This window comes from Haplochromis burtoni, unplaced genomic scaffold, assembly GCF_018398535.1.
Source record: "Haplochromis burtoni strain Fernald_Lab_line unplaced genomic scaffold, NCSU_Asbu1 Contig_125, whole genome shotgun sequence".
NCBI lineage: Eukaryota > Metazoa > Chordata > Actinopteri > Cichliformes > Cichlidae > Haplochromis > Haplochromis burtoni.
In genome coordinates, this window is record NW_024582486.1 from 546,820 (window position 1) to 559,957 (window position 13,138).

Consider the following 13,138-nt stretch of genomic DNA (forward strand, 5'->3'; position numbering starts at 1 on the left):
TTGTCCAATAATGATCTATTTGCCAATTCAATACTACTGAAGAAGAGACGGCAGGCAGACATAACATGAATAAAACATTGAATGAAGGGATCATGACAGTTCCATTTCAATCTTTCTTCCCCTCTCTCATAAAGTCTCTAAGAAGACTTGTGTGCAATTGGGGTAAAATCAGCACTTGGACGGTTGCCTGAGTTTGTATGCACATTGCATTCCTCTGTTCTCTTTATCTCACACTAGACGCCTACGATGCACTACTTTCACAAGCAAACGTCTTCTCGCATCTGCTCTCTTGTTTGTTAAAATAGTTTACTGGCAATATCAATGCTGGCTGGTGCACACTGTATCCATGGTTAATTAGTTGATGCCATTGGAGCCCTGAGTTGAATGTAAATTTAGGATACAAATATGTGACCTTCCTTGGTGCAAATGCAGTGTACAGTACAGAAAGTTGGGGGTGTTTGTGATTTTTTTAAAATAACTATTACCACGTCTTCACAAAAGGTGTGATCATCTAATTAGGGAAGGAAAAAACCAAAAAGAGAGACATTAAGTCCGCAGGGAAAAGAGCAGGCGTGATCACTTTTAAACTTTTTAGTCTTTATTATGCAGGTTTGAAATAAAAGAAGCATTGTGACACAAACCGATGCTGCTGGCAAGAAAAGAAAAGAGCAGCACCCAAAATGTAAAAAATAAAGAAATAATCATTGTTGTGGTCATCATCATTAAGTTTATCAAACCAAAGAAAAGAAACAATAAAATAAGAATAAAAATATACCTCCATCATAAGAAGCAAAGGTGATCTACTTTATTTTATAAATAAGAACCTGTCAAATGGCTGATGGGCAACTAGCAGAAAACAATATGCTGATAACCATTTAAAATATTTATCATTACTGGCTTTACAAATAAAATAACTACAATTGGCAGGGTTTTTTTGTACACAACTTAAAATGTTATAGTTTTGCAGCAACTAAAACTGAAATGATGCTACACTTAAAGAGATAAAAACGAGATGTCTTGTCAGCAAAATGCATTTCTGTTAATCACACAAAAGTTTAAAAAAAGATGAGATCAACACAACCAAACACCAACTGGAAAGTTATAAAAGTCACCGTAATGTGGCTGTGATGGCTCCATTCACATATTTCATTACTTCACTTCTCATTGTAGAAGGACACAAAACTGACATTATGGTCAGACAACATAACAGAAGGGTGGGGCAGGCATTTTGAGGCAATTTTTTTTCACCTGCAACATTACATCTCATTTTATTTCACAGCGCTTCTTTCTCTTTTTCTATCTCTTTGCTCTCTATCTCTCACCTGGCTCTTTCCATTTAATGATCTGCAGGACACATATTGTGTATTCAGTTTTAGATTGAACTTTATTGGAAAAAAACACACCAGTGAGCACAGATTTAATGCAAGAATGAGAGTGTGAAATACTCCTCTGAAATCCAGCTGCACAAGGCTGTTAAAATTCACGAGAAAGACTCGACGCCCGAACGCTGAGACACTCCTGCACACATGTGTCCCTGCATGTACGCACATACATACTCAGCCGCACACGTCATGAATGTGGTACATTCTAACGTCCAGGCATGCATGCGCCCACAAACCCACCCACATACACACACACACGCACACGCACACACGCACACACAATGACTTACAGGTAATATTAAAGAAGAAACAAATCTATCTGGACTTCCAATTCCCAATTTGATCCCATAAAAGTGATATTTACAATCACACTGTGACAGCTCATAGACCTCAACAGGTCTTTAATATTAAAAAAGATTCTTTTTGTTTTGTTTCTCTTCTCCACCCAGACTTTTGTATTAATTTGCAGGCCCTTAAGCAAAGCTACGATAACATCAAGGCCTGCTAGAGCCTACTAAATGTTAATATTTCTCTATAGAACAGGGCCCATCGCTTACTGGCAAAAAAAGAGGAACGGCTTTGCAAGCCAGAAATAAATAAAACAGCATCAATAACAACAAAGAAAGGAAAAAAACAAATGGAAAATAAAGTGATTAAAGGAAAGGAATATTTTTCTTTCTTCTCGTTCTAATTAAAGCTGGATGGGGTCCCTGAGGGGACTTTATGGTGACACACGAGAGAAGTGCTCTGCAGCCCGGCCTGTATCAGAGAGGGGGCAGAGACACACAACTCAGAAGGTGGGAGAGGGTCGGGTGGGTAGGGCGTGGGGGGAGGCTTTATAAGTGCTTGGCAAATTTCAACAGCAAGAGGACTGCTAATACATTAAGTGGTACAGACAGTAGTCATCAAACTCTGTTCACAAGTTCTAGAAACTGAGAAAAATAAAAATTACACTGACAAAAAAAGGTGGTGACGTGTGTGATTGTGTGTGTGAAGCGGCATGTGTGTGTTTGCATGTGCGTGTGTGTGTTTGTATGTCAAGTGTACACTGCATGTAAGTGTGCACGTCAGAAGAAGAAGAAGAAGAAGAATGGGAGGGTTGGGGGAGGAGTGGGGGAGTGGAATAGGGGATGAGAGTAGACTCCTCTGTGTCGTTTTTGTCGACAGAGTATCATCTTCAGTTTCAGGTGAGGTAGAGTGGCTTGTCCCTGCCTATCATGTTGCCACTGGAAAAAAACAAATAAACAGAAAAACGGAAAATCAAAAACAAAGGCACAGTTTAGATTATGAGTCACACTCTACAACTCTACAAAATAGAAAGGAAGAGGGAAATCAGAGGTGCATTTTTCCTTGATTGCATGATCGTTCTCTGGTGGTGATCATTTAATTTTTCTTAGTTTGTTTCTCAAAACAAACCCTCTTAATGAAATAAAAATTGCACTGTAATTGAGCATGAACAGCACTATTGACTTACGATATCTTCCAGTGCTGCAGGGCTGCGCAGTTTGCCAAATCATTTAGTATAATAAGAGTGAAAACTTGTGTTTGGAACTTGTTTTTTTTCTCTTCTTTTTACTGCTGTCTGACAAACACATGACAAGCTCTATTATCTCACCATTACCTCTACAGCTGTCACCCCCGTCTCAATGGAACAGAGCTGACAATTTTCAACACTTACTTTGCAAAAGCAGTGGAAGAGACATCTGCCATAGCTATAACTATACTATAACTTATTTCTGCAGGAATTCTGGTCTAAGGGCAAATGCAACCTAAATTATGAGGTAAATATGGTGTCAAATTCCATTCTTTAACTGCTTTCTTTAACTTTGACTAACTACTTTTTACAATATAATGTAATTAGTTTGTCTGTGTTCCACATTTATTTAACACAATATGATGTGAAGAATTCCCACTGACCTGCAGTGGTTGCCACACTCCCGATTGCAGTATTCATTGTCCCAATCATGGGTCTGAGCCACTCCAGGGCCTGGACCAGGGCCAGGAGCTCCTGGAGACTGGGAACCCCCAATGCTCTTCTGGTACTCTGACTGGAGGTGGGAAAAACCCTATAGGGAGTACATTAAAATTAGGCACACATCTTAAATTATAATCTCCTAGCAGCAGACGTGTCTTAGTTTGTCACTATACCTGCTGCCCTGGAGGTGGGGAGTGAAGAGAGGCCTGAAGCCCCATCTGGTGAGAGATGATTGACTGGGACTGGACCTGCTGCATGCGGATAGGCTGGTTGAGGAGTGAGCTCTGGTGCAGGGAGAGCTGCTGGTGGGGGTGAAGTGGTGGGCTGATCTGGAAGGAGGAAGGGGGAGAGGCACTAATGCTGGGCAGCATCTGCGATTGGCTGAGTGTCTGCGACAGAGTGTGGCGAGGGGCGTGTCCTGCATAGCTCTGCAGGTCAGTAAGTGGGAAGGCCCCAGGCCCCAGGTATGGCGATGTCGGCTGGGGAGGAGGTGGCACACTGTACAGCGGCGGGTTGCCTGGCATCATATGTGGAGAAGCCTGACTTGTCTGGGCACTTTTTGTCTCCACGGGGTCATTATATGTCTTAAAGAGAGAGAAAATCAAGAACAATGGTTACACTCCATGTAACAATGTGTTAACTCTTATGGCTTATTGCAGTACAACATAGAACCCAGTATATATTCCTGGGGAAGACACTGAGCCTCGAGTTTACCAGTAATAAGCAAAATGCACAAGCTGTATATTGCAAATGAAACCCCTACTATTTCCATAGGAATAAAGACAGTAAGTGCTATACTTGATTAATCATCATCAGCACGTCTATAAAAGATGTATAAAAGCACTGTACAGTGAGAAAGATTATTCACACTATTCATGACAGCTGCCAGTCATCCCAGAAGTGGACATCCCATCAAATATACCCCAAGGTCAAACCATGCAATGCAAGAGATACTTCTCAGAGTCTACAGGCTTCAGCGTGCTAAATGTTCAAGTTTATGGCAGTTTCATTAGAACAAGACTAAACAAGTATGGCTGGTATGGAAGGGTTTCCAGGAGAAAGTACTTTCTCTCTAATAAGAACATGGCTGCAATGCTTAGGTTTGCAAAGTTGCACCTGAACAAACCACAACTTCTGGAACAATGTCCTTGGGACAGACAAGACCAAAGCAGAGATGTTTGGTTTTCAAAACCCAAAAACAGCCGATCAGAAACACACCTCACACCAACTGTCAAGCACAGTGGTGTAGGGGTGATGATTTTGGTTTGTTTTGCAGCCACAGGACCTGGGCACCTTGCAGTCAGTGAGCTAGCTATTCTAGAGTCAGATGTGAGGCCATCTGCCTGACAGCTAAAGCTTGGCCAAAACTGGGTCATGCAACAGGACAATGATCCCAAGCAAAGCAGCAACCTCAACCTCAACCTGATTGAAATGTTTGTAAGCACCGTAAGAGATCTGTGCATAAACAAAACCACACAAAACATCAATAAAATGAAGGTTGTAAAAAATAATGGGCTGAATTCTTTCCTTAACAATGTGACAGACTGATTAATACTTACAGAAAATGATAACATTCAAGTTATTTCTGCTAAAGGTGGTTTTAGAAGCTACTGAATCATGGGGGTATACTTAGTTATTCACACTTTTCCAATTTAGCTTAGTAAACAATGACATGGTGTCATATGTCATGTATTGCTGCTCATCTGAGGTTGTATAAATATTTTTAGAGCCTCCTAAGTCACAAACTGTTTTAGTATATCTAATGCGTAAAGAGTCTACCGTCCTCTTCACATGGCTGTACCGTTTAAAAAACACAGAGTACTCAAATTTTAAAGCATTCATTATTATGTTAAGCTATCTTTGCTTATTCAACCTATAGTTCCCACCCATTCTTCATTCTTTCTGTTTTTAATGTATTAAATCACCCAGCCCCGCCCACCTCCACTGCACTCACATGCAGTACACACACATCTGCTCTGCAGACTGTTCTGTCTCCCTTTTTTTTCGTGGAGGAAAGTGTATGTCTATCTATGAAATGCATCCAGTATTTCTCATTAACTGTCGGACTGGTTGGAGTTATATGTGGTGGTTTGCTACTTTTTTATGGCTTCCATCCATCCAACTGAATCCCTGAAATAATCAATGGAACGGGAATGAATGGATGGATAAAGAAGAGAGACAGCCGCATTCGCAGGGTCAAGTGGAAAATGAAATGCTAAAAAAAATGAAGTGAGGGGAGAGGAAAAGAGTGAGATAATAGATTTGATCTGTGTCAACTTGAGACTTGCAGACATTTAAAGTTGTGTATTGCAGCAGAAGGATTTACAATAAACAATATTTAAGTTGAAAGATGGTTTGCAAATACTGAAACGAATACGATATTTAATATAAAGTGCACCTTTTTAAAATGTAAACTTTTTAAATTTTCAGTGTGGAGTTTTTTGGGTTGAAACAAACATGAGAGAAATGACATGGCATATAGTGGGTAGCTATGAAACTTTAGTTTGTCTTTTCTCCTCACAAACAAACTAACATGAGTCACAAAACAAAAAGGCAACAGGTGCACGCTTAAGAAGTGAATCTTTCAAATGAAGCTCCAATTACCTCCAATTCCACCCACCCCGATTCACTCTGAAAAGACCCCTTCATTGGTAATTAAAAAAAAGAGAGTCGTGGTGAATCATGAGATTCAGCTCTGCATTCAGATTGGCTGATCCTGAATGAGTGAAGGAGGGTCTGCAGGCTTATTTTAGTCAGTCAGATTTTTGACTGGCAATCTACCAGCATATAGTATCAATCAAGCCCCTGTATAGGAGCAATGACATGAATGTCTAATTGCAGCAAAGACAAGAGATGAGAATAGTCTTTTTAGCTGAAAGTATGCCACAGTGAAGAGGCTGATGAATTAACTATTCATGCCTTAATCAAGGTGCTTGTTTTCGGCCCATGAGCACGAGAGGAAGTGAGGCGCTGTGCTTAGTGGAGACAGGAGGAGGGAGGGAAAAGAGGAGGGGCTCGGTATATGCTAATGCAATTTAGAGTTGTATTTAAAAAAAACACAATGCAGAAAGGGAGAAATGAAATGCTGAACACCTAAAGACTGATATCCCTGTACCATCACGACTGTAGTACAGACAAACCAATGAGGAGTAGTCTAGCAGCTTTTTTAAGAAAATAATTGGGAATTGTTTTGTTTTTGACACAAGCATTGATAGAAATATGTTAATGTGCTGAGCTAAACTGTAGTAACCTGCATCAAAGAGAGAGCGGTAGGTGTGCGCAAACCTCAGGCAACACATTAGTGGCGCATCAGGGAGGACAGAAACACCAAGAGGATAGCAAACGACAGGTAATGTCCACTTCTACTTTTGCACATGCACAGCGATGAGTGTACACACGCACGCAAACACACACGCATGTACTATTACTTTCCATTTCTCCCCAGCTTCCAAATCGGGTGTGTTTGAGGCCTAATTTTCACTGTTCTCCTGTGAGCACACACACAGGCTCCTTCTCTCTCTTACACATACACACACATATATATGCACGAACATAGCTCAGTGCAGCTTGTGGACCCTTTCCATGGAACAAAAGTGAAAGGAATTCTGTCTAATTTATCATCCCTTATATCGCCGCTGACCCATGTATATCAAAGACGTGACCCCTGCTGTTACCTTGGAAACCAGACTGGCTCTGTAGGCGGCCAGGGCTTTCAGGTACTCCTTCTTAGCAGCCTCTGTTTTCCTCTTGTAGCTCTGCAGGAACAAACACAACAACAACAACGATTGATTACAAGGTGATGTGAAAGGCTAAAATGACCCTGTGGTCCACACTGACTGATGTGAATGAGATTTTGGGAGTCATGGTGTGATTGCGTGACCCGGCGGTGTACTCCTTGATGAAAAGCATATCAAATGCATTCACTTCCCAGTTATCAGGTCAGGGAGATTTGACCATCTGCATGATGTTTGCGTATCTGAAAGTAGTTCTTTTTCTTCAGAATATCCAGAATGAAATGTGCATAAAGCTTGTGCACAATAGCGTGAAAATAGTTTGAAATTCTGCTGAGTTAAATGAGGAGCGAGATGCTGTTTGTCATTTTGTGTACTGCTTTTCTGTCTCTTCCTCTATTAAGGCTGTTGCTCATCTCTTAATCAGAGCTGATGTCCCAGCAAATCATTCAGACGAGGGGGAAAAAAAATAAATAAAAGAATTCAAAACAGCATTAGCAAAGAAGCAATCTCAAGCCTTCTGAATGAACCTCAAATGATGCGTTAAGACAGGGAATTCGAATTAATGTCATCACATGTCACTCACAGGCTCTTTATGGCTGCCAGTGCCTTTGTGATGCAGGAAAAGCAAGTTGCAAAAAGTCCATCCTTAAATCGATAAGGAAGACTCAGATCTCAGCTCATCTCGGGAACGTTTTCATATAAAGGAGAATGTACGTTTGTGCGTGAGTAAATGCATCGGGTAATTACTGATCCTCAGCGAGGAGACTGTCTGTGGCTCTGTGGACGGGGTCATTTCCTTCAAAGAGGTGGGGTACGATAACCATTAAGCATTCATGCCTTGCCAAATGCGCATAGGCTGGCAGCCGCTAACACGTACAGTCGATAAACAAACAGACATACACAAAGAACAGCAAACAAACCGGGATGACGGCGGATACAATCTCATGCTCAAACAGCTGATGTTTATCCACTCATTCATCCTTATTTACAATATCATAATTGTTTTCCTTCTGTGATAGACACTTTGGAACAAGAATGGATGAATTAAGCACTCATCCAGACTTTAAAAATAAAAACAAGCAAAAAAAGTCAATCAAATTAATAATGATGCCCATGAGGAAATTCATTGAAAAAATAAAAAATAAAATAAAAATGGGCTTACCCATCACCTCTTATAGACTGACAGACCCACGGTTGCTTCTTTAATAACCCAAACTACTCCCAGCAGCTTTAATTTCAAATTAATTTAACACAGCTAATGATTTGCGCAACGACGGATACTTTTAAATAAATTACCATGCCTAAGGATGTCTAATTATTCCAAAGTGGGCGGATTCATTAGCAATTGAAGCCGTCAAAGGCTGCAGGTCAGTATGAATAAAAAATAACAAAGCTGCAAGGAGAGAGCATATGCCTCTATCGTAATCCTGACACAGAGGTGTCCCGGCTGAATTAGCCCCTAATTGTACCTTAATGAAATGTTCTTGTTTGATAACCAGTTAATTACAGGAGACAATAACTCTGCACCCTGCTGACACTGAAGAGAGTGATTACTCTACGACTGAAAGACCCGACGATTGGTAAGAGGAGAAGTAGGAGGAGAGGAAGCAAACGGGAAGCAAAATGGAGGAGAAATAGGAAGAGGCACATTAAAACCAAAGAAAAAAAAGCACAACAGTGTTTGAATACTAGACAAAGATGCAGAAAATGGACTAAAATAGTTGAATATTGCATGACAGATTTTTAAACTTAACACAGAGAAGGAGTTTATTATCTAAACATGCCATCTTTTCAAACTCACAGTGTTCTTTTCTTTCCTCCCTTTCTCCCTGGTACAAATCTACAGACTCAATTAAATAATACTAAGGTTTCTCCTCCCTCCTCCCCAAATCCATTATCACTGTTCCCCCCCATTGCAGTAAAAACTGAAAATTGATCTTAATCTTAAATAACAAAAACAAGAAAAGTGTTCTTTTGTGTTTCTAGGGCAGCTTTAACATGTAGTCACCTTGAGGGATAGCACAGCCCAAATAATGCATTGATCTTGCACTATAAAGCAAAGGCCTTTGGGAATTAAAAAGCGCTGTATAGTGTGCAAACTATGAAAACAGCTTAATAAAAAAAGAAAATATGAACATAAACATGAATTTAAAAACAAAAAACAAGACTTTGTTCTGCCAAACCTAAGGGCGGCACTGGAGAATACACAACAACACAAGCAAAGTGGGAAAAATGCACACTGAAGCGTAACAAAAAGAATCACAGAAGGAACATAAATCACAACAATGAAACTTTTGATCGTTTCTTCAATAAACTACAGCAATAAAAAACGCTGCCTTCAGTGCACTTATGTGAATTTTGCTGCACTGTGTGTTTGACGAGCGCTATAGGTAATTGGAAACAGGGGCTGTGATCTAGTTAAAACAAAGCTGTGTGTAGGGGAAGGGTTGTGTTTACATTCTGGAGGTCCTGCATGGCTCCAGAGGGTCTGACTGTGACATGAGAGAGCACACCTCGTGGGTCCGAGAGAGACAGCCAGGACATGACAGCCAACAATTAAGTAAGTACATGTCTTGGATTTTTTAGGCCTTTTGACACTTTGTACAAGCAAACATTTGACTCTCTTTAATAAAATCTCTACAGATGCTGTAAATGTAACAACAGCACACAGCAGGTTTCAGATCTACGGTTTGACCAGGTCATACCAAAACCTTTCATTTCTACTTTTTAAGTCATTACTTATAGTTTGCCTTTAACTTTTGGATAGAAGGCGTCCCATTATCTTCAAACACTCCTGGATATGATGCACAATTCTATTTTTTTCATTAGCAAATACCGCAGGCTGCCCAGTCCCTGAGGCAGCAAGCTAGCTCTCAGACTAAGCTAGAGGTGTAGCAGTTGTAATAATTTTCTTCTCCTGTAACACTGTGTTTGGCTTCCACTGAGCATATCAACTGGTCATTTCTCTAGAACACATTTTTGTCTTTACCTTTTTGCTCACTCATTAACTCTAGTTTTGCTTTAATGTTTGTTTTAGGACAGCAGGACTCAAAACGCGCATTCTTCTGGTCTCCTTGGATGCAAAAATGCATTTTGACCGTAGATTCTGTAATGAAATTTGAGGGTTCTTGGACGTGTTTGGCATCAAACAGTTTTTGGAGAAAGTGGCAGTTGTTTGTAATCTACCCTAGTTGAAGACAACCGTCCCTGCAGTGAAATTACTTATTTCAAATAATTTGGAGACCAATTTAAATCAGTTTGAAGGAGCTCTTTAACTCTTGGTATTATGGCATCCTGTAAAAACAGAAAACCCAAAAACAGGACATTGGCATAAAATCTAGTTTATTCCTCAGAAGGTACAATACATGTAGGGGTTCACTTACTTTTGTATGTGACCAGTGTGTTTTTTATTTATTCAAATAACGAAAATGACTACCAAGCTCAAATTTATGTCACATTTATTCATTTTTTTTTCAAGGGGGATCAAATGTTACCGAAAATGTTTAGGATACGAGCGCATTACGAATACATTTTACTATTATATTACCAACCAGCAGATGTGAATGCAGTACGCTATAATGTCCTTTCATGAATTTATTTCATTATGAAAGACCAGGACAGAAATTTTAATGACTTTAATGAGGATTAATGTGCACTAGCTGAATTGGTTGTACTCTGTAAATACACGGTTATCAAGTTTATCCATTTGCTGGCCTGGAATAAATGACAGTGCTAGTCAGTGAGAATAATTAGAGCACTCACTGTGTTATTGCCCAGACAGGCTACTATATTTTATTCCATAATGACATCATTACCTCAAGTTAATTATGTGTCTTGCGAGGTGACATGTTTGATTAAACACATGAATGCACAAACAAATCAAAAAATTAACTGTGAAATGGCATGCTAAATGGCTGGATTTTAATGATGGAATTGCCATATTATTAGTTTTGTCTGTGCTCCCAGGTAGAGCTGTGAAGGACAAATGCATAAAGCATGAGATGAAGACAGACATACAGAGACAGAAAGAAAGAGAGTTGCATCTGCAGTGCAAAATCTAAGGTGAATAAGAAACTGGGACACGAGGGGTTAAGCAGCACAAACAATAACATTTCAGGAGAAGATGTCCTTGAGGCAAAACCAAGGACAAGGCAATTGCTAATCTTGTATTCCCAGCATGATCAAATCACCAGGCAACAGATATAAATAAAAGGACAGGAAATGAGGAATTCACATTCAAGGGTGTCAGCGGCGAAATGAAGATTCATGGTGAAGAGCCCTGGTGAAGGCGGCAAAAATTAACTGCAAATAAAAGGGACAGACGGCCTCCAAAGTCCAGCGTATGAAGTAGGTTTGGTGGGAGAAAAACACACATGCTAGATAGGGTCTGGTAGATGGTGGCTGGGGCTGGGGGGAATGGGCTGCACTTTGTCATGGAGACAGGTGCTTTTATTTGACACCCAATAGGCTGCGCCCTGACTGGATATTCTAAAAATATGAGTCTGCGCATGATCATCAGACTGTCTCGTTTTTCATTCATTTCACACCATCATTTGTTACCACAAACACACAGACAAAAAAAAAACCTTTGACTTTGCCTGTTGGACTGGAATGTGGAAAATGAAATAGAGAAAATGTGCTGGACAGGAAACCTCTAAACTGCAGTACGTGTTAATGCAGTTTCATATGCACAGGTTGGGTTATAATAAAATCAAATTGACAATTCAGTTCAGGTAAATATAGCTGCACTGCTGGTGGTTAAAATCTTTACAAGTCCGAGTGCAAGAAAATTCACTTTATAAAATAAAAGCATAAAATTTTTTATTTGCTTCACTCTCATGCAAGCTGCAATCACTCAGAGTGGCAGGTAGTTCTTTAATTTTAGAATCAGAATTACAAGTTTTTACTGATGCATTATTCAACTTTCAAAAAAACGGGTCGCTCATTATAATGGCGAAGCCAAGGAAAATTATCACCAGCTAAATAAAACTCAGTATGTCCATCAACAATTGTTGGAACCCAAAAGCAGATCTAGAAGGTGAGTGAATACTGAACTTGTAATTGTTAGGTAGGCAGACGCAAGCTGCTCAATGTGTAAATAGGCATCTGTTTTTCTTTGTTATGCTTTTTCTTTTTTCACAATTTTACCATGCTGGCATCATCCTAAAAGGTGATAGTAATGCATCCCAGCTTATTTCTTTTTCTCTCTTTTGTCTTTAAACGCTTTTCATTTGCAAGCTACATTTTTAAGCTCCTTCTCCTACTTAAATGATATTAACCTCTTGCCATCGGGTAGTCACAACTGCCGCAAGGTCAAAACTGTTTCAGTTTTTATGGAGTGAATTTATAACTTTTGCAAGGTATTTTTTTTTAGATGTTTGATAAACAACAAAAAAAGCTCTTTCCAGAACTCATAGTGTATATACATGAATATTAAACGAAGCCTACCTGTTTTTGCTCCTCTCCCAGACCATCCCACATGGAGGCTACTATTTTGGATACGTCTCCAAAAGTGGCATTGGGATTCTGTCCTTTAATGGCTGCCTGAGTGTCTCTGAAGAACAAGGCGTAGGCCGACACAGGCTTTGTAGGCTCGTTTGGATCCTTCTTCTTCTTCTTTTTTTGGGGTTTGGGCTTGGGCTTCATCATCTCCGAAGACGGTCGCTTCTCACCCGTGATCTGGAAGACCATCAGTGGCACAAAACAAAAAAACAAAACAGCTTATTGACACTGAAAGTGAGTCTACTAATTCGACTCGGAATGAATAATTGCATTGCTGATGAATGCTTATAGCGCTGTGCCCAGGTGAAACATGTAAGCTTCATTAAATCCTTAATTTCTTTTCTGTGTTCAATACCCAGTGTTTGGATATTGCAGCAATGATTCACCGACAGTAACAATTTACACACACAGACTCTGGTTGACAGCAGTTTTTCTCCCTGCCTTACTTTGTCAAAAATAACATCTGTTATTTGAATGTATCAAACCTTTTCAAATCTTTATTTTGCAGTTGTTCAGCAAGTCATAAATTCTGAATTTTCATGCTA

General features: G+C 39.8%; 1 protein-coding gene across 5 annotated transcripts in view; it reads right to left on the minus strand.

Moving 5' to 3' along the window:
* Positions 1-580: 580 nt before the first annotated feature.
* Positions 581-13,138, minus strand: part of tox2 (TOX high mobility group box family member 2) — a 105,263-nt gene continuing 92,705 nt past the window's right edge. For 3 of the 5 annotated variants that reach the window (XM_042223976.1, XM_005929732.3, XM_005929735.3), the window contains 5 exons: positions 12,540-12,782; positions 7,032-7,112; positions 3,531-3,941; positions 3,300-3,448; positions 581-2,608 (listed from right to left, as the gene is read on the minus strand). In XM_042223976.1, coding sequence (XP_042079910.1) covers positions 2,566-2,608; positions 3,300-3,448; positions 3,531-3,941; positions 7,032-7,112; positions 12,540-12,782 — 927 coding nt within the window. In that variant the 3' untranslated portion in view covers positions 581-2,565. The remainder of the gene's footprint in view (positions 2,609-3,299; positions 3,449-3,530; positions 3,942-7,031; positions 7,113-12,539; positions 12,783-13,138) is intronic. The other 2 variants (XM_005929733.3, XM_005929736.3) reach the window with 1 other exon arrangement.